Source organism: Canis lupus, chromosome 18 (assembly GCF_011100685.1).
Source record: "Canis lupus familiaris isolate Mischka breed German Shepherd chromosome 18, alternate assembly UU_Cfam_GSD_1.0, whole genome shotgun sequence".
NCBI lineage: Eukaryota > Metazoa > Chordata > Mammalia > Carnivora > Canidae > Canis > Canis lupus.
The window spans coordinates 7,003,281-7,028,739 of NC_049239.1; the positions used below are offsets into that span (position 1 = coordinate 7,003,281).

General features: G+C 41.7%; 1 protein-coding gene across 3 annotated transcripts in view; it reads right to left on the reverse strand.

Annotated features, from left to right (window-relative positions):
• The window catches only part of HECW1 (HECT, C2 and WW domain containing E3 ubiquitin protein ligase 1), a 440,242-nt gene that overhangs the window by 246,403 nt on the left and 168,380 nt on the right, over window positions 1–25,459 (reverse strand). For 2 of the 3 annotated variants that reach the window (XM_038562644.1, XM_038562645.1), the window contains exon 3: window positions 2,423–2,747. In XM_038562644.1, the coding sequence (XP_038418572.1) occupies window positions 2,423–2,747 (325 nt within the window). Of the gene's footprint in view, window positions 1–2,422; window positions 2,748–5,892; window positions 6,100–25,459 lie in introns of those variants that run through there. The other variant, XM_038562646.1, reaches the window with a different exon arrangement.

Below are 25,459 nucleotides of genomic sequence, written 5' to 3' on the forward strand. Positions count from 1 at the left end.
GGTTCCTAGCTAAGGACAGCGCTTGGGTCAATGAGATGCCACACACCTCTCTCCACATCCAGGTGCCTATCCAGATGCCTCATTCTCTCTACGGCAGAAGAAAAGTCATGTTTGCCTGAGGAGCCTCATAGGTCAGAATGAAAGCATCGCAAACCTGGCCTCATGTGGGCATTTTCGTTGTCTACTGATGGGGAATGGTCCCTAGCTGACACTGCACCAGGATGTGCTGAGATGTTCCCATGGGCAGCATGGGGTGTGACAACGGGCCAGGCAGCTGTGTGGGCTTGGGAGCCACTGCACTGGCATTACTTCCGTGGTGAAACGACAGGTTAAATTAAATCATCACCTCTATAATTTGAGGCCTACATCAGTGATTCGATCTTTGGCAAGGCACCGCAAATCTGACAGATACATTACGAAGGACCTACAAATTATGAACTCTTAAGACTCGCAGATAATTTTGGATTTGGAAATTATTTCTGAAATGCTATGTTGCTGAAAGTGTTGGCGTTTTGCATTAAATAGCTTCACAGTTATATATGTGCAGCTACTATGAGAAGAACAAACTGTCAAGTTAAGATTCTAAGATGATGAACTGTGTTTACTTTTGTCTTAGTCAAAATGTCATGTTAACACCAGATATGATTCATTCCCAGAGTTTCACGACATCCGATGGTGCTGACCACTCCTTCCTTCCTCCACCACCTTCTCTTGACTTTTGTGACGTGGTCTCCCAGTTTGGTCTGAAGTCTCCATCCCTCCTCCGCCTCCTCTCTGACAGCCTCCTCTGTCCCCTCTCTGATGGAGGCTTTCTGGCACTGTTTCCTACACAGTCCACAGTGACCTCATCAACTCTCGGGGTGCCAATGACCCCAACTTCCACCGCCACCCAGATCTAGAGCTGAGCTTCAGACCTGTCCATTCCTTCACTTTGGATGAATGTTCTTTGGTGTCCCACCTTTCCCCCAATACATGCTCCTCCTCCAATGGATCCCTGACCTGGGAATGGGTGGCATCAGAACTCACCACTGCAGGAAGCTTCAGCTTTAAAGAGTTGCTTCAACACTAGATCTGGGGCCAAAAATCTAATGGCCTAAGGTGCTAAACAAGTGACATTCATAACAAAAGTAGTGATGGTGGCAGAGCGACTGTGGCAAAACTGAAGGGTACAGACCATACACGAGGCAGTTAATGCTTAACTTTAGCAGACTTAAGCCGAGTGGAATTGCAGGCTCAGTCTGCCAAGTGGAGGGCTTTGTGAAAGAAGCTAGAAATTTGATTTCGATATGAAATCTCTACATTTTTCAATGTTGATAACCAATCAAATTCAAAACAATATGGACCCAAAAGATGTTGGTGGGCTCTTATTTTGCAAGCTCTGTTTTAAATCGATGGTATCCAAACAATTTTATTCAAGAACTATTTTTTTTCAGCAAATTAAATTTTACCTAAGTCCAATTTAGCCAGTAACCACGATATGTGTACCAATTTCAAAACTTGCATTTCTTCATCTTTGCAATAATGTGTATATTGTAAATATCCCAGGCAAACTGACTGCAAAACCAGAGAGCTAAAAAGATTTCTCTGACAGCTAGTCAGATAAGATCCTCTTTATTTTATCAGAAAAATGGTTCAGATTGTAAAATACTCCTAACAATCCATTGGTTTCTGTGATATTCCATGATGTTAACTCAGGCATCGTATGTCTGAATGTGTGAATTGCTCCTCGCACAGACTGAAGGCAGAAGGCTTGGCCTCCCTCGGACTGGATGCCTGACTCTAAAGACTCCTCAGCCACCACACCTTCGCTTGCTGATTAACCAGCATAAATGCACCAATTTCCACCACACCCGACTCTATCACGTACAATAGATCGAATCCATTTCTCGGGTGATTTCAAATTCATGAGTTCTGTTTTCTGCAGGACAAGGGCCTGTGCTTTTTCCTCTCAGCCATCACTCTCTTCCTCAGCCTGTGGTGTGCTTGCTCTCACCGTACGTTGAATCCAGTTACGTCTTTTGAATACAAGGTAGTAAGAATGTTGAATGAGCAGGTAAGAAGAGGCGTATGATTCTGTTGGCAACAGAGTGAAAGTCCCTCCACGGATACGGGCATATATCGGTTGTGTGTATGGTGTTGCTTTGGTCTTCTGAACATATGGACTTGAGAACAAGCTTTGGATATTTATTATTCATAAGCAGAAGGGCTTCTATACTTGCAAATGGTAATGACATTCGTGGTCAACCACATCTGGCCTTTCTATCTTAGGATTTTCTTCCACTGAATGGAGATAGCAGGAGAAGCCTCGGTGCTTGGTCTGCGGTGTTAGAATTTGGTGTGTAACACATGTGATTGCAAATCGTGCACCTTAAAGTATAGAGTTTGTTGAAATATGAAAGCATATGTAAAAGTGAACACTCACCGATGAGATACATGCCGATCCAGTCTCCAGCGTCCACCTCCTCCTTGATGTCCCAGTGGATCACCAGGTCCTGTGAGTGCCCTATGGAGTAGTAGGAGCTGCTGACCATGAGTGTGGAGCGGCTGTCTGAGGTGACCAGGTCGGTGTCACTGGTGGAGCGGGGGATGGTGACGGTGCCGTGGGGGCCGTTCCGAATGGCCATGCTGTGGAACTGGCCGGGGTTGTAGCTGTGACGGAGTGGCTCCTTGCACCGGCGTCGATTCTGGGAGTTTCTAGATGGAGACGCCATGGCGGCCAGGCCTAAAAACCTGTTCTGGTACAGATTCTGTGGGGGCAAACAGACAATTAGCGGGGGTGGAAGATACCAGCTAGGTAATCGCGGTCTTCACAGGGAAAGAAGGATGTGCTGGGAGAAGAAAGGAGCTGTGAGCGAGCAGCCCTCCAAGGGAGATTTGAAAGAGGACACAGAGCATCTTCCTCAGGGTTCACACAGGGAAGACAAGCACAAAAATGCCAGCTCCCCAAGGGGCCGTGCATTTCCACGCTCTGCTGGAGTCTGTTTCGCCTTCTCCCTCTAGCCCATGGGTCTTAGAAGGGCTCAATGGCTCTGGTGGTGTGACTGCCCCAAACGAGCTGCCATCTCTTGAGAAATCTAGCAGCAATTCAATTGGATCCAACTTTATCTTTTTTTAGGGTAGATTATGATTATGAATATGATCACTGAACATTTTAGAGATCCTTGCAGCATTCAAGACCCCAGACATACAGCCCAGAATTACAGGTGGCTGAGGCTGCTAGACCTCCATTACCACTCTCCACCCTCCAGAAATCTCCAGCCATCTGAGATTCCCATTAAGGACCTGTTCCAATCCCTTACTAATCTTTGAACACCATAATTTTCAACAAAGTCCAGTCTCAGAGAACTATGGCTCGGAGCCCAATGTTATTGTAGAAACCATTGTATCTGATGAAAAAAAAATGCATGTTTTTTGTTTGCGACATTGAGCACTTACTATGAGCTGAGCCAATGCACAGCAATAGCTGGATTGTTTTGGATACAGATGGCTTTTAAAACATGGGTCAGGAGCGGGGGGAACATCATATCAAACTTGCACAAGGGATTCTTTTTTGAAACAAGGAAGTGTGATTCTGACTTCATCAAAGTATATAAAAATTGGAATTTAAATATATAATTTTGAGATACCTGGCTATAAAAGTACATGCCATTCTACAAATAGGAACACTTTTGTTCTCAAGGAGAAGATTAAGGGGGTGCCTCGGTGGCTCAGTTGGTTAAGCACCAGAACCTTGATTTTGACTCAGGTCATGATCTCAGGGTAGTGAGATGGAGCCCTGCATCGGGCTCCGTGCTGTACATGGAGTCTCCTTAAGGTTCTCTCTCTCCCTCTCCCTGTACCCTCTCCTCACTCCTGCTCGAACTCTCTGTCTTTAAACAAAAACAAAACAAAAAAACAACCGAAGAGAAGATTAAGGCCTGAAAATGTGTTGAGTCATACAGTTTAGATCCCAGGGCCAGCTACTTATTGCACACATCAATCAACTGCAAGTTATAGACTTTCTGTTTACTGTCATGAGGCCCAGGCCTCAGCGGCACTCTGCTCTTTGGATTACATAAGTCTGTTTAGCAGGCATTGAGGCCTGCACTTTTTCCATCTTCCAAGACCGGGGCACTTGTAAAAAGTCCATTAACCTGATGAAGCACAGTGTTGGCATTCTCCATCTCAGGCCTTAATGGCCATGTGGCAGGCCTGTTGGTTCATTATTTGAGTCTCTTGTTAGGAATTCCTCAGGTCTCCCTGGCGGTAACCATGGCATTACTATAGCCAGAAAAGCCAGACTCCAGAAAGCATCTCATCGCACTATTGGTACCATATGGTCTTTTATTTTTTTTTTAAATGCTTGTCGTGTGACAGTATGAACATGGACAGACCACGGTGTCACCTGGACGACAGGCAGAGCCCAGGGAACACGAGCCGCCCGTGCACCTCACAGGCACCCTGGCTCTTCTGAGCAGCTCACAGGGGACATCCGTAACCTGACCATCCTCCAGGGGGACTTTGTCCAGAGACCCTTGGAACATCTCCAGAAAAGAAAGGCTGCTGCTAGAGCATGACATTTCTGCAGTTTACACATGCTTGATGTGGACTATTATGGAGATTAAAAACAACTGGGAATTAAATAGTCAAGCTTATGATTGCAGGTTAAACCAAAGCTAGTGCAGAACCTACCAAATTCCAACCTGTGCATCCCTGGACATTTTACTTAATCTTCCTGGTCCTCAGTTTCCTCGTTTGTAAATGAGTTGCTGTCATCACTTAATGAGACAATGCAAATTAAGCCCTAAGCATAGAAAATACTCAATAAATAAAAATCTACCGCTAATATACTACCGGTATTGCTTTATTAAGAATGCCTCAATGAAACATAGGTCCTGGGCAGTTGGCCGGGCTCACACACTGGCCAAGGGTCCCCTCACATCATCCCAGGGCCCTCATACTTAATTCCTTCTGCAACAAACCCACAAATCATTTCTAGTCACGGTCCTGCAAGTTGTTTTTCAAAATTGAAATTCCAAGCATTAAACAGTCCAATGTATTTGTAAAGGCACCCTATATACCAATTTCTTGGAGAGGAAGGCTCCCTTTATCTGTCAAGTTTGTGCTTGAATAGGATATTTTTGCATTAATGTTGAGGCTTGAGGGAATTTGATTGATATACTATCAGCTGGTCCCTCAGAAAAAATTATAGAGTGCTTTTCTTTTGTTGAGGACACTTCTGCTGTGGTATTTTTATTAGAATTCCCTGGAAACCAGGCAACTTTCCTGAAACTGTCAAATTACACCAGTGCTACTGTCTATGTGGCATAGAAGGAACCATTAGTCAAGGAAAACGTCTGTCAGTAATTTACTGGGTTGCAATAATGGCATTTGCCCGGAATCAGTAAAGCGGCCTCAAAGCTGTTCCTTGAAGGCTGCACTCCCCACCCTCCCCACCAAAGACACTGTGTCTTTGTCCACACCCTCTCCATTTGTACTTGCAGGGATTGTATGTCTGCTTCAAGATTATGCCCCAGCACCAACTCTGCTATAACCTCCCCTTGCATCCTTTTCCCATTCTCCAAAATGTGGGCCTCAGCTCTGTGATCCCACAGGAATCCCCGTCCCCTGCAGAGATGCTGACTGTATTATGGCTAGTTGATCAATTCACACACGTCCCTTTGCAGTGAAGACTCAAAGCCAGCACTTCCTGCTCCTGGAACTGGCATGACTCCTGGCATCAAAAAAGGCCCCTGAAGCTTTAATTAATATGATTTATTTTATTCAATGAGGTCCCTCCTTTTTGCAGAAGGGGTTTAAGTTCGCTATTCAAAACAGATAAAAGATGGAAAGATATAAGTCAGTAGATAGTGCAGAGAGAAAAAGAGATAAAATTTATGTACAAAGGCTCACCTAAAACTATATGCCATCGTGTCCCTAAACAGGTGTTATTGTTAAAGACTCACAACAGCTGCCTCTTGAACACAGCAGGTGGATAGCTGATCCCCAACGTGCGATTCCTTTGTGGCTACACTTTCCCGGGCCATTCACAAGGGTTCCAAGCTCACACTATAGACTCATCCGGCTGGAAGAAACAATTTAATCATTCTCCGTTCACATCTGAACTGCGAGAGATAGAGGAGGATCTGTCCTGCTTCTAAATAGCCCTGGATAAAAGACCGCTCTCTTCCAAGACAGTGATTCCATTGTTGTACAACCTCAAAATTCTTCCTAAGCTCTAAAGGCAAATCTCACGAGACAGGGACCTGCCTTCTCCTTCCTCCCCGCAAAGAGCAGGAGTGGCTCTCCCATTATCTAGGAGGAGGAAGTCAACAGTATCACTAAATTGCTTCCAGTTTCTTCTCCGTCCCACTAAGTCATTCGAGGGTCTTTTATTTTCCCTTACCTGGGTGATGGGTAATAGACACATATAAGAAACCAAGAGAATATTAGTAACAGCTTCAGTGACACTGGGATTTTCCAATTGTTTGTAATCAAGGGTGTCTACTTGTAGACTACGGTAAGCACGGATTGTAACTGACCCCCGAAAAAGCGAATCCAATGAGTGAGCCACTGAAGACAATCTGATCACATTGTGACCTACTTCATAGGGAGGAGGATTTGCTTGCTGGCTTGTTTCCTACTTGCAGCTGAAGATCCAACAATGATGTTTTGTTTACCTATTTTGCTTTCCAACTGAAATCACTCAAATTGTTAAAATGGTTTTAATTAAGTGATATGTTCTTGGAGTTTTAAAAAATCTTGGAACAGGTCTTGCACATTTAGTGCTTTAAGTTATTCTTATGCATTAGAGTATACTGGCAAACGTGAAACCTGTAAGGAGATGGAATCTTAAAAGAAAGAAATCGTCACTTCTAGGGAAGGGACATGTTATTTTGGATTTTATTTTTTTCCGGACACACAGGGAAACAAAAGATTCTGCCGCCTCAATTTCTAACTGACAAAGTCATTAATGGCTTTTCTGTTTTGGAATACATAAAGCTGTGAGTGAGTACCATCTCAGAAATGAAGAGCAAGTGGACAAAAGCCATATCTATAATAGAGAAAATGACCCTTAAAAATTGCCTCCACACTAAGAAATCAAAAACAGTGAGTGGATAACACAGGCCCTGAAGGAAATCTCATTAAAGTATATGAGACAAGGTTATACTAACTAGCATTATTTAGCTGAAAGAAGAGCATAATAGTTTTTGAGTTCAGGAACAGATTTTATTTTGAGCAAGTGGATGCCTTAAGCTTTTTTATCCTACACTCATCTCTGGTTATGCCATCAGAGAGGTAATGAAATAAAAAAAAAATTACACGTAACTTGTCTCTTTCTACAACGGATCTGAGAAAATTTACAACAAAAGAAATGTACAAGGAAATAAGGAAATAGAGACCAGACAAAATAGGAAGTAGCAATACGAAAAAGGATGGTGATTCTGAGCGTTTAGTCTATGCAGGGAACTTGGTGCATTATCACATTAAAAACCCATCACGATCACTACTTCCTTGGTGAAAACCCAGCTCAGGATGGTGGTTCATAAACATTCCTGAGGTCCTCCAAGAAATGGGGATTTGAGCCTATTCTATGTGATTTTAAGAGTGGCCTCTTAAGCACTGTCTCCAAATTATAACATGGGCAGATATGCTTGCAGAAATTGATTCAGATACTCCTCTGATCTTCTTGAAAGCCAGGAATACAAGGAAAGCATAGTTCTCATGATCAGAATATAGAATTTTCTTCTCCCTCCAAGTTCTTAATAAAACACTTCATTTTACACTTTATCTAGAGAATACCACATGATATGGTGAACATTACCTTTAAAAAAACACTTAGAAAAATCATAAACAGTGGCAGATTCTTGCCCAAGTTTTTGACAAAAGGCAAGGTTATACTATAAAGCGTCTCTCTGGGGCTGTGTTGTATGGCTGTGTTGACCACATTCAAAAGCCCCCTTGGCTTATTCGACCCCTTATGCCCTAGACCTCCTGCTCTCAATTCCATGCCTGTTCTCAACCTCACATCTCTCTCTGGCCTTGATGCAGATAAACTGGAGCCTGAATGACCTGTTCCATCTACGAGGGTCTTATTTCGTATCAGTGCCCCTCGACTGAGAAGCAAGTGCCAAGAGAATATGGGCCTTGACCAGCCCGTCTGGGCCTGCATTTCCAGCTAAAGCAGTACCTGGTAAGAATGTCATGGGTGCTCAATAGATGTTTTGTTGGATGAATGAATGAGTGAGTGAGTGAGTGAGTGAGTGAGTGAATGGCTCAGGAAGGGGAGCATCTGCCTCTGTATCCCGGAGCCATGACATCACGCTCTGCTGCTTGAGTTGAGGAACCTTCTCAGTGCCTAATTTGCCTAAAGCACAGGCTTGTTGCCCAGAATCCCCCATTACCAGTTCCTGAATGATACTGGTAAAAAGGGAGAGGTGTGGATGAGATGAGATCCCACCCCTGCCTCCCCTTCTGGGTCTCACATCCTGAGATCTGAGTCCTGCCTGTACCTTTGTACGTCTGCTTGGGAACAGCTGTGGGTGAGTGAGGTCACGGGACAGAGGTGGCCGTGACTTGCCAGATGGCCAAGCACTTTGGAGGAGGAAAGTGGGAGGAGACTGCAATGTTACCATCTCTAGCCAACTCTTCAGTTCCTATCACACCTGTCTTTGAGACAGTGTTTTTAGCCTCAAAGCCATGTGTTGAAAAGGCTGTGTTTTGTGCTGGCCATTGTACAGAAGAATATCACAGAATTATATAAACTAAATTGTGTGGGCTCCTTTTTTTTGAAAAAGAAATAGAATCCCACACATTGCCGGCTGGAAGGGAACATTAAGTGGAGGAAATGTTAATAAGCAAATCAAACCAAGTCAGGGAATATCCACATAGGAAGTCGTCATGATTTGACAGACAAGGGACTTGTTAAAGAGACAGTCAAATGAATTATTTTAGGAACACAAAAGGCCTTACCACTAACGAAAAAAGTCCAACAATAGGTTTAAGTGAGTGGAACAGCCTCCACCCCACTTCTCACTGGAGCCCCCAGTGATGGCAGCAGAAGAAAATCTTTGCTCCTTGTTGCTCCAATGTCATTCTCGCTCCTTATGCTTAGGAGAGGTGACCAGGAGGCCTGGCCATGCTTTGCAGGATATGCAACTTTTACCACTTTGGTCAAATACGGAATTTTTTTGTGCAACCCTGAGCCACTTGGGAGGTTTATGCTTGGAGATGTTCAAGAATGAAGCTGTCAGAGTCTGGGCAGTTACTACAGCCAGAATAATCAGTGGGGGATGTAGGTGAGGAGAGCAAGAAAGATAGGAGGCGGGGGATCTTCCTATGTTATTTAAGGGAAATTCCTGATCTCTAGCAGCATCTCCTTCTGCTCTATATGAAAAGAAAAGTCATTGAAAGTGGTATTCCTCTGTGTGTGTGTGTGTGTGTGTGTGTGTGTGCATGTGTGTGCGCATGTGTGTTGTGTGTGTGTGAGAGAGAGAGACAGAGAGACAGAGAGGCAGACAGATGGACTCACAGACAGGGACAGAGAATGAATAGGAATGCACAGATGACTTTCCCTTTTCAATCTCAGACATGTCCTTTTCTCCCGCAGGAGGGTTCCATCTCGATGCAAGTTGGGAAGGTCCCTTCTTTATGTGTTCACACCCACTGAAGTAAAGGATATGCTTCTATTTCCCAGAACCACAGTGATGGTCCAGCAGGTCATGGCAGCCAGGCCCCAGAGATCCTGCTGGCCACCCCGGAGCCACCTGGTGGGCGTGCAGGGGAGCAATCTGGCTACAGAGCTGGGCAGCCATGAGCAACAGCCCTGATCACCACAGCTCCACTCCTGGAGCTCCCCAGAGCTGCTGTACCAAGTGGGGTGACTGTCTCTTCCATACCCAGGCACCACCACCTGCCTAACGACAGTCTAGTCTTCAGAACCTGACCTCTAAAACCGAGTCACACAGACTCCCAGAGCGACCGGTGGGAAGTCATGTTCATTCCCTCCTGCTGCTGTCGAAGGGCAGTGGCCTGCCCTGGGCACAGCATGTGAGTAGCAGAGCCACGAATGGAACCCAGAACCCAAGCCCCACGGCTTGGACCCCACTGCCTCTCTGAGGAGGCAGCCTCAGGCTTGCAGAGGATGTAAGGCACCGTGTGTTCTCCTCCTCTATTCAGAAACCTGTTTAGATTTGCTAATAGGCAATGTGGCCCGACAACGAACAGGGTTCTAAGAAGGACATTTGAGCAGGATTGCAAATGAGGTGCTATGTTTGCATACACAGTGAGGTTAATGTTCAAATACCTTAGTATTTGTCATGGAGGTTCAGGGTGCTGTATAGATGCTCTCTTAAATTTTTCCATCCCCTGGCAGGTTGGACCTAGCAAAGTTGGTGAGATTTTTAAGTAAACTGTCTTTTTGTTTTCTTCCTTTAGCCCATTCAATGAGCAAATGTTGAGTCATTAGTGTGTACTAGACACGGTGCCAAGTATCAAGTATGCAGAGAGATGTGAATTAAACAGTGCTCCTACCCTCGAAGGGTTTTGTGCAAGAGGCAAACATTTAAGCAGTCAACTCTGACACAATGACAAGGACCATGACAAGAGTGGTAGGCAGGGTCCTCACGGGAGGGAGAGGGATGCTGGAGATGCCTTCCCAGATGGGAGAACAGTAATAGTGTATTTGGAAGGAGGAGTAGGAAGGTCACCAACTGGTCAGAGGCAGAGGGAAGTCCCAGCTAAGCAGAAGGAACCTGTGTATAAAGGCAGAGCTTTACAAACAAGCGTGGCGCGCCAGTGTTTTCAGCAGAGCTCCTCCTAGCTGCCTGCCAGAGAGTGCCAGGGGGAGCAGCGAGAAATGGGAGACGAGGGGGTCCCAGGACACACCAAGACATAGGATCTTCCCCTTTAGAGGATGGGGTGGGGTGGGCGGGAACAGGAGATTTTTTGCTCTAGGAAATGATACAATCTATTCACCTTAGAAACATCACCCTATAGCAGTGAGAGGAAAGCAAGGGGAGAGGATTCCTCTGTGTCTAGAGAAGCCTCTACTACAGCAATCCTGAAAACCAAGGACACCTCTAGGGAGAAGCTTCATCAGACAATCCCTTAAGACTAAAACCACAGGGCCATCTGCAACCCAGGGGCTAAGATCCACTGTGGGAGGATGACAGGTAAAGGAACAAGGTATGGCCTGTGTCCTTGAGGGGGGTGGATGAGGGGTAAATGGAGGAACAATCCAAAGGCACAGTCACAGAGACCACATACGGCACCGAGTGTGGCCTGTTTCTGTTGGGATCTCGTGGCCATTGCATTCAACCAGGAGCAGGGCAGTGCCCTACACCACACTTAGCGCATTCTAGGGCAAGTGGTAACTGTGCCTGATTCTACCACTGGGGACACTGCGTCATTTAATAACATGTGCCCCAGGATACTTTGCTCCTCAGAACTGATCAAGAGAAGTAAATTTCAGGACTTTTGCATCTTTCATTTTCAAAGCTTGGACGACACATCAACACAAACTGAATTGGACTGACTTTCTGGAACATACTGTATTTATAATCTTACTTTGCCATAGAATACAGTACAAAGGCTAGTCTTCACTGTTATATAGCAAAGTAATGTCACCAGTGATGTAGTAGAGCTCACTAACACATAAGTCAAACACACGTGAGCATGTACAACATGACCTGTACCGTGCTGGAGGTGAGGCCTATGCTGGATATTATCTGGTGGTGAGAAAATACAGAAACTAATTATTTCAACCTAGGGTGAAACACAAACAAGTTTAGAGGGATTCACAAGATAGGAAGATAATTACTCATTTTGTCAGATAGGGAAGGAAACAAGACTTAGGGAGAATCGGAGAAAGAACATTTTTTTCTTTTTTTAAGGCAGAAGGAACATATGCAAAGGCAAGACAAGAGTTATAAAGACTGTCCACATGTGTCCAGGGGACTGGAAGACCAGGGTGCCTGAAGCAGAGGGTATGTGGGGCAGGAGCAGTTTAAAGATTTTATTCGTTTATTCATGAGAGACACAGAGAGAGAAGCAGAGACACAGGCAGAGGGAGAAGCAGGCTCCCTGTGGGGGGCCTGATGTGGGACTGGGATCATGACCTGAGCCAAAGGCAGACGCTTAACCGCTGAGCCACCCAGGTGCCCCAAGACCAGTTTTAAGGCCAAGTGTGCCAAGTTAAGGATAGAGGGGTTTCTTTTGGGGACACTGAGCCCTGTTAAAGCCAGGGAAAGAGTCAGTGGTGGCCTCACCTACCTTGTGCTTTCATGAAACTGTGCTGCTGAACACCTTCCTTCACCAACAATGCAGCAGAAGTTTCTACCAAAGCACTAGAAGAACTACTGGCCAAGGGGCTAGATATGCACAGCTAGGGAAGAACCAAAGAATCCTCAGGAGGATAAGGGTTCATCCACACTGCTCTTTCAGACTACCTGTCAGGACAGGGGGAGCACCATCCTGGACTGCAGCTCTAACAGAAGGGCCAATCTTGAGGAACGCGAACCAGATGGCCTATTACCGGTACACAGGGGACCTGAAGTTGCCGCAGCAGCACTTCCTTTTGTTATCAAGCAGATAAATTCAGTGTTAAGACTTGAGACCATTTTTTTGGAAGACAACTTAGAGCAGTGATGAAGAGGCAAATAGCATCTGGTCTCTCTCTCTCTCCCTTCTGTGTCATTCTTGTCTTTGTATCCCTTGAGAAGTGACGTGGCCAGTTCATATCCCAGAGGGAGTCACAGGTAATACGTTCCTTCCCAAGTGCCTTCCCTCCCATCATTGTGCCCCTCCTGTGATGATATTTCTAGTCCGGGCTACTCAAGTCCAGGGCTAGCTGTCACCCATTCCCTCAGCCACACCAGGTTGTGCCATCTCAGCACTCACAGTATAACGTGAGGGCCAGCAGAGATGGCTTAAATCGAGAGACATCGGTTGGAAAAAGAAGGAAGTAATTAAAAAGTGGTGCCATTAAAAGAGGATTAGGCCTGTCTTAAGTGATGTAAGATACAATGACTATGAGAGTTGGAATGACAAGGAGAAAAATCAACCCATAAGCATCTCTACCCAGCTTCTGACATCTATAGAAGAAAGAATACAGGAGCAGAGACAAAAATATTGCTTTTGAAGTGAACCACAACTACACGGACAAAGTGTCTAAATCTGTGAAAGTCCCTTGAAGGTTCCCACAGCATCAAGGTATCCTCATGGTCAACACAGCAAATCAAGTGACCTTGAAGTGCCCTATTACTTTATTATCAATTATTTATGGAAATGGCAAAAGGAAGGAAGATTTCTATTTTGAAAACAAAAAAAAAATATAAGATTTGTTATTTAGCTCTGTTGGCATTAGTCCTCACTAAGATTATGGCTAAACTGGATGGGGAGCTCACATTCAGGCTGTGGTTATTCAGATATCTAGGCTCCCTACTTGGCTTCTCCCGTATGGAGACCACCTCAGCCAAAGTCTTGCTTGGTTTTAAGAGAACATTAAGAGAAAAGAAATATTAGCCATTACTTTTTCAAACACGACATACTGCTGAGATTCTTAGATATCTTTCATAGACTATCCTTTCCAACATTTGCCATACTAATGAATCTTTTTAATTTTTCAGAACTAAGGAGAAGGGATAATCAATGGAGGCTGCTTGGAGCCTTTGACTCATGGACAAAAGCTACCAACAGACAGTATTTTCAGTTTTCCAGACTTAAAGAAATAGAATGGCTTTCTCCTAATCCATCTCTTGTTTGGATACCTGGGAGCATCACCTGAGCTTCCCGATGACACACAAAAGATGCATCTGACGCAGTAAAATTATGAGCCCCAATGCTTCTCCCAAGAATTCCAGCCACAGGGAACTTTTGCTTAATAGTATGCTATAGGTTTAGATTACAGTCAATGAGAACACAATTTAATTTGACCCTCAGTAGCAACCACCAGAAGGCAAACTAGATTATCATCTGGCTAAGACATTTTTCACTCTTAAGCTGATGCCTGGAAGTTGTAGGTCTCAATGATACGGTAATATATTCAAGAACACTCACTGCTATTTCAATTAATTAAAAGAGAAGCTGCCTACCCAGACAAATAGAACTCAGAAGTCTCAATGATATGGATATTTTAGAAAAAAAAATCTTTTTTTTTTCCATTTGAGGCTTGAATTAGTTATTCAGATAACATCTCTAATTTTTCCTTTTACCTTGTAGGTGGGAGGATTAAAGTTCTGTATCCTTCCAGGGGTTGACAGCTGTAGGAGGAGCCATGGGATATAGGAGCAGCAGACACAGCCCTCCCTTCACTGGGTGGCAGCAACAGAGACAGTGTCATCACAAGGAAATGCCTGGGTTGCCATTCAAACTGCTCATCACGCTTTTTCTCAAAGCCCCAAGAGACAGTATTAAAAGGAAAATGAGAAAATGAAGTAATCTGGGTTTCTGAAAGGCTGTTCGAATGAAACATTAGCTTTGAGGAAGCAAGAGCCACAGGTACATGCTAATGAATCTTAAGTGCAAGCATTTCCATTACATTAGCTTTGTTCTTTGCAGAGGACAAGTCTTCTCCTCATTTGTAACAACGCGCTCCCTGTCAGAACCTCAATTGTGACCCGCAGCAGAGGCCAGCATTTTACTCTTGCTTTATTACTCGCAGAAAGCTAGAGCCACATTTCAGAGTGTCTTTCAACCGCTAAAGGTGCATTTCCCAGACAATCTTCATTTATTTATTCATTTGGTCAACAAATGCATGTGTCAAACCCTGGATAATGAACAAGAGTATAAGCTATGGCATCTGCCCTGGAAAAGAGAACACAAACTTGCGTGAAAAATAAATGAATCCAAGGTACTCCGTGGAGGCTCGCCTACCCTCCTGCCAAGGTGAGAGTTCCCAGGAGAAGCACAAATGCAGGGTGAGAGTGGGGCAGGTATTCCCCATAGGGAGAACGGTGCATGCTGATCAGAATGCAAAGGAACCAAAACACAGATTTTAAGTCCTACCCAATTTAAGTTTGCAAATATCTTCTCTGTTCAGTAGGTTGCCTTTTCATTTTGTTGATAGTTCCTCTGTGTGCAGAATTGTAATTTGATATTGCCCAATTTGTTTATGTTTGCTTCCGTTTCCTTTGGCTTTCGAATTAGATTTAAAAAAAATCATTAAGACAAATGTCATATATACACAGTAAGGAGTTAATATCCAAAATATAAGAAGAACTCATGTAACTCAACAATAAAAACGCAAACAACCTGATTTAAAAATGGGCACAGGATCTGAACAGACATTTCTCCAAAGAAGACATGCAGATGGCCAACACGCGTGTGAAAGATGTTCGACATCATTAAGTACCTGGGAAATATGAATTAAAAACCACAATGAGATATCACCTCCCACCTGTTAGAATGGCTGTTATCAAAAAGATGGAAATAAGTGTTGGAGAGTATGTGCAGAAGAGGGAACCCTCATGCACTGTTTGTGGGAATGTAAATCGCGCAGCCACTGTGGAAAAGAATATGGAAATACCTTTACAAATTAAAATAGAACTACTCTATGATCCACTTAATCCACTTCTGGGTATTTATCCAAAGAATATGAAAACACTAATTTGAAAGGATACATGCACCCTTGTACTCTTTGCAGCTTTATTTACAATAACCAAATTATGGAAACTATCCCCATTTGCAGATGACATGATAGGAAATTACCGCCTGTGTTTTCTTCCAGGAATTTTATGGTTTTAGGTCTTATAGTCCAGTCTTTAATCCATGATGAATTATTTTTGTGTATGCTGAAAGCGGCCTAGTTTCCTTCTTCTGTATGTAGCTGTCCAGTTTTCCCAACACCATTTATGGAAGAGATTTTCCTTTCCCTGTTGTATATTCTTGGCTCCTTTGTCATAAATTAAGTGACCATATATGTATATGGTTTTTATTACCTGAGCTCTCCAGTCTGCTCCATTGATCTATGTGTTTCTATGCTAACATCACACTCTTTTGATTACGCAGCTTTGTAGTATAGTTTGAAATCCAGCTTTGTTTTTTCTCAAGATTGCTTGCTTTGTCTTTTTGGGGTGTCTCAGGTGACTCCAATTTTAGAATTATTTATTCTAATTCTATGACAAATATCCTTGGGATTTTTTTTTGACAGGGATTGTTTTGAATCCATAAGCACAGAATATCTTTTCATGTATTTGTATCTCCTTCCATTTCTTTAATCCATGTCTTACAGTTTTTAGCATACAGGTCTTTCACCTTCTTGGTTAAATTTATTCCTTAGGTATTTTATTTTATTCTTTTGATGCAATTATAAATGCTACTGTTTTCACATTTTTTCTTTCTGTTAGTTCATTACTAGTCTATAGAAACTCAACAAATTTCTGTATGTTTATTTTGTATCCTGCAACTTTACTGAATTCATACATTAGTTCTAACAGCTTTTTTGTGGAGTCTTTAAGGGTTTTCTATATATCATATCATATATCATATGTCATATCATATTTGAATAATATGGACATTTTAACCATGTTCTTTGAATACATTCATTGGTCTTTTCTATTGTGCTTTTAGTCTGTTTCATTTATTTTTGTTTTCAAAACCAAAAATAAATATTTTTGTTTAGTCTCTCTTTTCATTTATTTTTTTACCTTGGACTTTATTCTTTTCTCTAGTTCCTTTAAGTATAGACTGTTTGATACTTTTCTTGTTTTTTTGAGGTAGGCCTGTATAGCTACAAACTGCCCCCTTAAAACTGTTTTTTGCAGCATCCTACAGATTTTAGACTATTGTATTTCCATATTCACTTATCTCCAGGCATTTTTTGTTTCTTCTTTGATTTCCACAGTAACCCATTGGTTGTTCAGTAGCATGTTGTTTAATCTTCACGTATTTGTCATTTTTTCAGTTTTCTTCTTGCAATTGATTTCTAGTTTCTTACCATTGGAGTTGGAAAAGATGCATGATAAGATTTCAGTCTTGTTGAATGTATTGAGACTTGTTTTGTGCCCAAATGTGTGCTCCATCCTGAAGAATGTTCCATGTGCACTTCAGAAGAAGGTGTATTCTCCTGTTTTTGGATGGAGTGTTGTGTGTATATCTATTAAGTCTATTTGATTTAAGGCATGATTTAAGGCTCATGTTTCCTTAGTAATTTTTTTGTCTGGATGATCTATCCATTGATGTAGAAATGTGTGTGTGTGTGTGTGTGTGTGTGTGTGTTCCTGTGTATCAGTCTATTTCAAACTGATAGCATCTTATGTTTGAACATATTCTAATAACTCTACATTTTTACTCCCCTCCATGTGTTCGTCTTTGATGTCACATTTCACATCTTCTTATTTTGTATATCTCTTAACTAATTATGTTATGCATAATTTTATTACATTTCTCTTTTAACCTTCATATTAGCTTTATAAGTGATTGGTCCAATACCTTTACTATATACCTGCATTTACCAATGAGATTTTTATTTTCAAATGTTTTCTTGTTACTAGTTAGTGTCTTTTATCAGCCTAAATAAGTGTCTAACATTTTTGGTGAGGCCAGTTTAGTGATGATAAACTTTTTTAGTTTTTGCTTGTCTGGAAAACCCTTTACCCCTCCTATTCTTGCTGGAAGACAATTCTTGGTTAGAGGTTTTCCTTTTAGCACTGTGAATATATCATGCCATTCTCCTCTGGCTTGCAAGTTTTCAGCTTAGAGACATATGAGGGTTCCCATTTATATAACAAGTTGTTTTTCTCTTGCTGCTTTTAATGTTCTCTCTTCATCTTTAACTTTTGCCAATTTAACTATAAAGTGTTTTGGTGTGTATCTCTTTGAGTTCATCTTATTTGGAACTCTCTGGGCTTTCTGAAGCTGGATGTGTGTATCCTTCCACAGATTAGGAATGTTTACTGCCATTATTTCTTCAAACAATTTTTCTGCCCCTTTCTTTCTTCTCCTTCTGGGGTCTGAATAATGCACATATTTTTCCACTTGATGTTGTCCCACAAGTCCCTTAAGCTATCTTCATACTGTTGAATTCTTTTTTCTTTTATTGCTCTGTTTAGGTGATTTACACTGCCCTGACTTCCAGGTCACTGATCTATTCTTCTACATTGTCTAGTCTGCTGTTGAGCCTCTCTTTGTATTTGTCAGACCAGTTATTGTATTCTTTAGTTCTCTGACTTATGTTTGGTACTTTCTTCTGTTTTCTATCTCTTTGTTAAATTATGAGTTCATTCTTCTTTAGAGTTCAGTATGCATCTTTATGAGCATTATACTGAACTTTTTTTTTAAGATTTTATTTATTTATTCATGAGAGACAGAGAGACAGAGAGAGAGAGACAGAGAGAGAGAGAGGCAGAGACACAGGCAGAGGGAGAAGCAGGCTCCATGCAGGGAGCCCAATGTGGGACTCAATCCTGGGTCTCCAGGATCACGCCCTGGGCTGAAGGTGGCGCTAAACCTCTGAGCCACCCAGGCTGCCCTACACTGAACTTTTTATCAGGTAGATTACTTATATACATTTCATTAAGGTCTTATCCTGTGGTTTTTGTCTTGTTCTTTCATATGGAACATATTTCTTTGCTGGACTCTCTTTTTGTATGTTTTCACGTATTAAGCAAAACAGCTATGTTTTCCAGTCTCAGTGGCCCTGTGCAGCTGATGAACAAGTTGTTCAACCATGATATAGCTTTTGGTTGTTTCTCAGACCTTTGTGATTGTCTAAGTAGCCTCATTTATTCTTGATAGGTCCCAGTTGTTGAGGATATGCCAAGAGTGTCCTGAGGGTGTCACCTGGCCAAGGACTGTCTCTCTGACCATTTCAGATACATGGGGCCCAGAAGCATATATCCCACCAGCCACCAGAGCCAAGCTCTCAGGGGTGTGTAGGCTGTGCATACCCACTGGCTGTGGTGGAGTGGGACACAGCGGCAGTACACAGGGGCAGGGTGCTCCTATCAAAGTTAGCAGGCTAGAGGGGGGTATGAAAATGTTGCCTCCCAGCATTAGCATCAACAAGGTAGGAGAACAGAAAAATGGAGCCCACCAGCACCTCCACCGTAAGAGAATTCCTAACAGATTCCTGGCTCTCTGGCAGATGTTTTAAATTTAATAAATGAGTCTCTTTCACATATGGTCTAGGCATCTTTAAAATGGTAGATTTTATTCTGGGTCCAAGGGAGAATGAATCTGTGCATGAGCCCTTAAAACCAGATTTTCCATTCTCTATAGCCCTATAGTTCTAGGATTAAGCCTCATTTGTTTTCAAGGTCAAATGCTTCAGGATGCTTGATGCTTGCTCCTGTGCCTCAGGGACAAGCTCCATACTATGAGATCCCTCATGGCTTGGAGTGCCATGCCTGGGATGATGTTTCTTGTGAGACCATGTCTCCACTTCTCCTGTCTATCTCAATATGGGCCCTTTTATCTTGTGTTGTGTTCAACTAGCTTTCAGGTCCTTTCCAAAGAGAACTATTCCATATGCATTTGTAGCTTTGTTGTGTTCATGGGAAGAGGTGAGTTGAGCATTTTCTATGCTGCCATCTTGAACCTCACAGATTGACCATTTAAAGGTTGCTGGAGTGCTCAACACCTCAAGAAGACATCCAATGGTCGGATAAGTTGGTCACAGACTGGGCTCAGATTGATACTAGGGAAGAATTTTTAAGAATTTTAAAAATTCTAATATATAATAAAAGCTCCTTGAAATTAAAACTACCAGGAAAACATCTGTGAATGCAAGTGAAGTAGGATGTGTGTTTTCAATAAAAGAAGGCGTGAAGAATGGAAATGGATTTTTGTGGAGGGAAATGAAAGTAATTTTGTCTTAAAGAGAGGCTAATTATTTCAAAATGAGAAAGAAGAAAAACATAGGACAATATCTTAATGTAAGAAAGTTGTGAAAGGCTTGAGGAAAAGGAGTATTTGGAAAAGAATTTTAATGTGTGGTCAAGCTAAGATTAGAATGAACTCAATTATGTTAATTGAATTTTAATACCAAAAATAGGCTGGTGCAAAATTAAATTTGGTTTTCTCTCTGTTAAAAGGATAAAGTTTTCTTGGACTATTGTGTTTGCTCTTAAAAGATTGGAAAAGGTTTTTCTTGACCTTTAGTGCCTAGAAAATAGATTTTATGTCCTGTCAAAATAATTTCCTGTGTTCCTGTGTATTTATCAGTTCTTTCATTAAAAAAACGAAATCCATTAAAAAAGCTAAGTTTTGTTGTTGTTTTTCACAATTTGACAAACCATAGAACCATTTAACTTGGGATTCCTGGGTGGCTCAGTGGTTTAGCACCTGCCTTTGGCCCGGGGCATGATCCTGAAGTCCCAGGATCGGGTCCCACGTCGGGCTTCCTGCATGGAGCCTGTTTCTCCCTCTGCCTGTGTAACTGCCTCTCTCTCTGTGTGTCTCTCATGAATAAATAAATGGAATCTTAAAAAAAAATAAAAGAAAAAAGAAAAGAAAAGAAAATCTTAAAAAAATTAAAAAAAAAACATTTAACTTCTTGTATTTGCCTGTGAAATCTGCAATTGTCACTATATGTAAATAGATAATTACATATTGTTTTACAATAACCTATAATCCTATTTGGCCAAGTGTTTTAAAACCTTTTGATACTTTTGACAAACTCCCCCCAAATCAAATTCTAAATAATGTTTTTGGAATCAAATTAACTTTGAGATTTTTTCAGAGGATCCCTGGAACACTTCAAAAGATTTATTTTCTCTCCTTATAAAAAGGTACATTAAGTAATTAGGCATATTTGATGTTAAATTACATGGGAAGCACTATATAATAAAGAATAATACTAGCCCTTCTCTAGGTTGTATTTGTATATGTAATTAGTTTCCTAGAAATTGTATGAAATTCCTAAAGTATAATAGGTCCTAGCATAATGTTAACAGTCAGTACTCCAGTTATTATCTTAAAACTTTGTGTTACAGAACTAACCAAATTTCCTTGTCAATTTCATTATAATGAACTCTCATCAGATTTCTAGAAATGGACTCTTTTTTGGTCATTGCAGACAGTTATTGTTTTACTCTAATGATTTGCAGAAGTGTTCCTGCAAAAGTACTTCATCTTAAGGAGATTCAAAGAAAAGATTCTGACAAGTACAAGGTTTCTGATAATAAGAAGCCTGGAAGATCATAAAACCAAACTGGGTAAGAATTTCCAGAGCTAATGGAAGAACTGGATTCTAGCAGAATAAGAATTAATTATATGGGATTGAATGAACTGAGGAGGATGATTATAATTTTTATGACTTCTTGTTGATTCTTTAATATTTTATTTTTCCAGATTTAAGGAAATATTTTCTCTTAAGCCATTTATGACTTACAGTAATTTGGTAAAGCATACCTTTGTAAACAATGATGAAACATTTTTCCTCCCTACAAGATCCCACCAAAATTCTTTACATGGTGAAATAGTTATTTACATGAGTTCAATAAGGATGTGTTCTGAGACTGACCAGACAGTTAAGGAACGAACACAGGTTGACTTTATGGAGCCCACTAAGCCCCTTGGGAAAACTGGCCTGGTACTTTGCTTACAGGGTTCTTGCAAAGCAATCTTAAAAAGAGCTTACATGGTCAACCACTATTCTTGCTGCACTTATGTAAATGACCAGTTCAATTCCAATGTAAGCAAATTAGTTTTACTAATGTGTTCTTGTAAAAATGGGGGTAATTGTAGAGAAAAAAGTATTTGCACCTTTGTCTATATTAGATTTTGATCCTGTTAATTATCTTTGGAGTTTTGTTATATACCTATAAATTGGATGAGATCCTAAATCCTTCTGGTTTCCTCAAATACCTGGCAACAACTCACTAAACAAATATTCCCAGTTTTCTCACACCCTACTGATCTGGAATCACTAAAAACAAAGACTGCCCTTGAATCTCCCTGGAAGGAGATACTAGATCCTTCTTACTACCCAGATGGCAGCCAAACTTCAGGGACCTGAAGCTTAGATACACATCTCACAGCTGAAGAGGGCTCCACCATACAGACACTGCAAACCTCCAAATCAAACTGATGAGGAAGAGAAGCTGTTATTCAATCAGACTGCTTACACACAAGATGTCAGATCAAGACTTCATACTTTAACTGAACATGAAATTTTTTTTTCCTTCTCTTTCCTTTCTTCACTCTGACATCAGCTTGGAAAGATAATGCCCTCATTTGTTTCTCCCAGGCCATTGCTAAGAGGTAAACTTTGCTTTTAAGACAGCTAGATTTGTCATCAAAAACTCCTATTTGTCCATTAACAGTGTCACCTTAGAATGATTTGTGCCCTCATAGGATTTATCTTTGTCTATGGTGGTCGTCATGTTCCTTGAGCCTCTGAATGCCTAGACAGCAAGACATAACCAGACAATATCTCTTAGATTATCTAACTCTGCCCCTAACTTTCCACAAAGACCCCCCCATTTGTAGACTCCTCTGGATCTACACCAGCAAGTTAGAAAGGAATAACCAGGAGGCCTTCATGACTCAGGATCAGGCTTCACTTCCTTTGGCAGGGCCATGCTTCCTTGGTTCAGAGTAAATGTAAATGAGAATATGATCAGAAACCTTTCCTTAACTCTTAAAGATGCTGCAGAATCCATTGCTAAAACAATAACTACCCACAGAGACTCTCTGGTTAAGGTTGTTCTTGGTAAGAGGATAGTTCTTGATTATCTTTTAACTGAGCAAAAAGGTGTCTGTGATGTGGCCAGAACCACTTACTGTACCTGGATTAACACTTCTGAGGAAATTGAAACCCAGTTATATAAGGTCACTGAGCAATCCACTTGGCTTAAAAAGGTGACTACTTCAGCAGAGTCTTTCTTTGACTTCTTTGATTTTGATTGGTTTGAATCTTGGGGACCATGACTCCAAAGTACACCACAGATATTGGGAAATATCTCATCTATAACAGTCAGAATGATCTCCCCGGTGCATTGTATTTTCTCAAAAGTATTAAATGTTTACAGCTGCTAAACACCAGGAAAACGATCTCCCTAAGACTGGAATGTCAGAAAAGGAGAAAATGGTCAACTTAAAAACTGTGAACCTGAATTCATGGCCTGTGAATATCACAATATTAAGCAAAAAATGTCATGACCTATGTGAATACCACACAGAGGACATCTGTCAGTCAAGCTGGGAGTTTATCAAAACGGGAGAATTGGGATCCCTGGGTGACTCAGTGGTTTGGCGTCTGCCTTTGGCCCAGGGCATGATCCGGGAGTCCCAGGATCAAGTCCCACGTCAGGCTCCCTGCATGGAGCCTGCTTCTCCCTCTGCCTGTGTCTCTGCCTCTTTCTCTGTGTGTCTCTCATGAATAAATAAATAAAATCTTTAAAAAAACAAACAAACAAAACAAAATGGGAGAATTGTTCAAAAGGAGACAGCATATACAAAATGGAATCACCTGTGCTAAATCCCATATCAGCAAACCAAGGCTCTATATGTAACCTAAATGCAGTTTCAGCCCTTCTAGGAATATAACATTTAACTAGACAACATGGAATTACCTGGTCAGCACTAGTGAGATAATCTACCCAACAGACCCCTCTCATTTCAGTTAAGAAGGCAACCTTGCCTGAAACCTTGCATTCTTTGCTAATAATTTCCTCTTTCCACCTTCCAAAACCTTTGCTTTATATAGTTTGGCAGAGCTCCTTTTCCTATTGCTAGATGGGATGCTGCACGATTCTTAAATCATTGAACAAAACCAATTTAATCTTCAAATTTACTCAGTTGAATTTTTGTGAACACCAGCCAGGACCAGAGATACCAAAGCAGCCAAGTGCACCCTGAAGGTTGAAATGTCTTGATAGGTGCCAGGGAGAACTTTGGGATAGTTTCTAAATGGATTTGCCAGCCTTTGTGTACTGGCCTTATTCCTCAACCTAGGATGGTAGAAAGGGACCATAAACTCAACTGAGACAAACAAAATGGTATGGCTGAGTTTGGGCTGGACCTGAGAGCATCAGTGGAGGACAAGCAGGGACGCTGTCATACACTGACCCTTCTTTCAGCTCCAAAATCCCACAGGTGTCTGTGGCTGTGCTGCTGACCTCAGAGCTGGGCATTCAGGTGTGTGTCCCAACAATGGGCTTTATGCTCACCACTGGGGCAGACACTGCCACAGTCTTTCCTGGGCAAGGAGAAAAACTGAGCCCCGTTCTGCAAATTTCCAGGACCTGAGGAAGTCCAGAGTTGGAATTTTTCAAATGTAAAAATAATACATGCTAAAAACTTGAAAAAATATGCAAATTAAAAAAATCATGTGCCCATAACTATACCACTCACAGGTTCATTTACAATATTTCCTTCTTTTTTCTTTACACATTTTGTCATGTAGTTGAGACTACTTATTTTGATATCTTGCTTTTTATGTATAACAGAGTATTATAAGAATTTCTCCATGTTACTAAAAATATTCTACAAAAGTCATTTCAATAACCATAATTAGCACATGGATATTTATAGTAATTATCACACTAATTTTATTTTTGGAAATTTAGATTGCTCAATTTTTCTCCATTGTAAATAATGCTAATTAGGCTGGCATGACCACATACTAGTGAAAATGTCCAAGTGAAAAGCAGCATTTTGAGATTTTAAAAATAATAATCTATAATTTGAGATGTTAAAAATAATTTAAAACAACATGCTTTTGTCACAGATGCCATTGATATTTAAAAACAATTTAGTGGATCTTTGTCTGGTATGAACAGGCTTACAACCACTTTTTTCTCTCTTACCAAGTTTCCTGGGAACTGCTTCGAGCTATGAGACATAATCAGATATAAACAAGGGTCAATTTGAAAGTCTTTAGATGGGCTGGAAAATACCCATGCAAATCAGATGTCCTCTTCCTTCACTGCCACCTGCCTATTCTTCCATCAGCTGCCCCCACTCCCTCTCCCTATCCTCTGGTCTTCCCCTCATTCCCTCCAAGAGTGGGCTGATCCAGGTCCACTGCCCAAAATGGTTCTCAGTCCTCAATCCTGCTGCCAGCCATAGGATGACAAAATAAGAAAGTATCCCTCCCAGTCACATAAAGGTTGGGGTTGGGGGCAAAAGCCTTTGAAGTCAGACTGACTGGGGCTTAAGTACAATTCAAACTGCTATGTGATCCTGACCTCTCCAAACTTCAGTCAATTCAATAAAATAAGACCCGATCTCCTCAGGAAACCGTTGCCACAGCCAGAGTAGAGTCAGGGATGAGGACTGAGGAGCCAGGGATCAGTGAGCTGAGTAACCTACCCTTGTTTGGCCTTATATAATGCTGCTTCAGTGGGACTCTTAGAGCTAGTTTTACTGTGACAGTGACAGCCCATCCCCCAGGACCTCTCTCAATGGAGTTTCCTTCCCTCTGCTAAGAAATGCCTTCTCAGAAACACCCTCTCTTCCACCATCTGCCTCAGGCCCCAAAAAGGCTGGTTGTAGAACTGCTGCCATTGTCTTGAAGATCTCCCTGTTGTGGTCA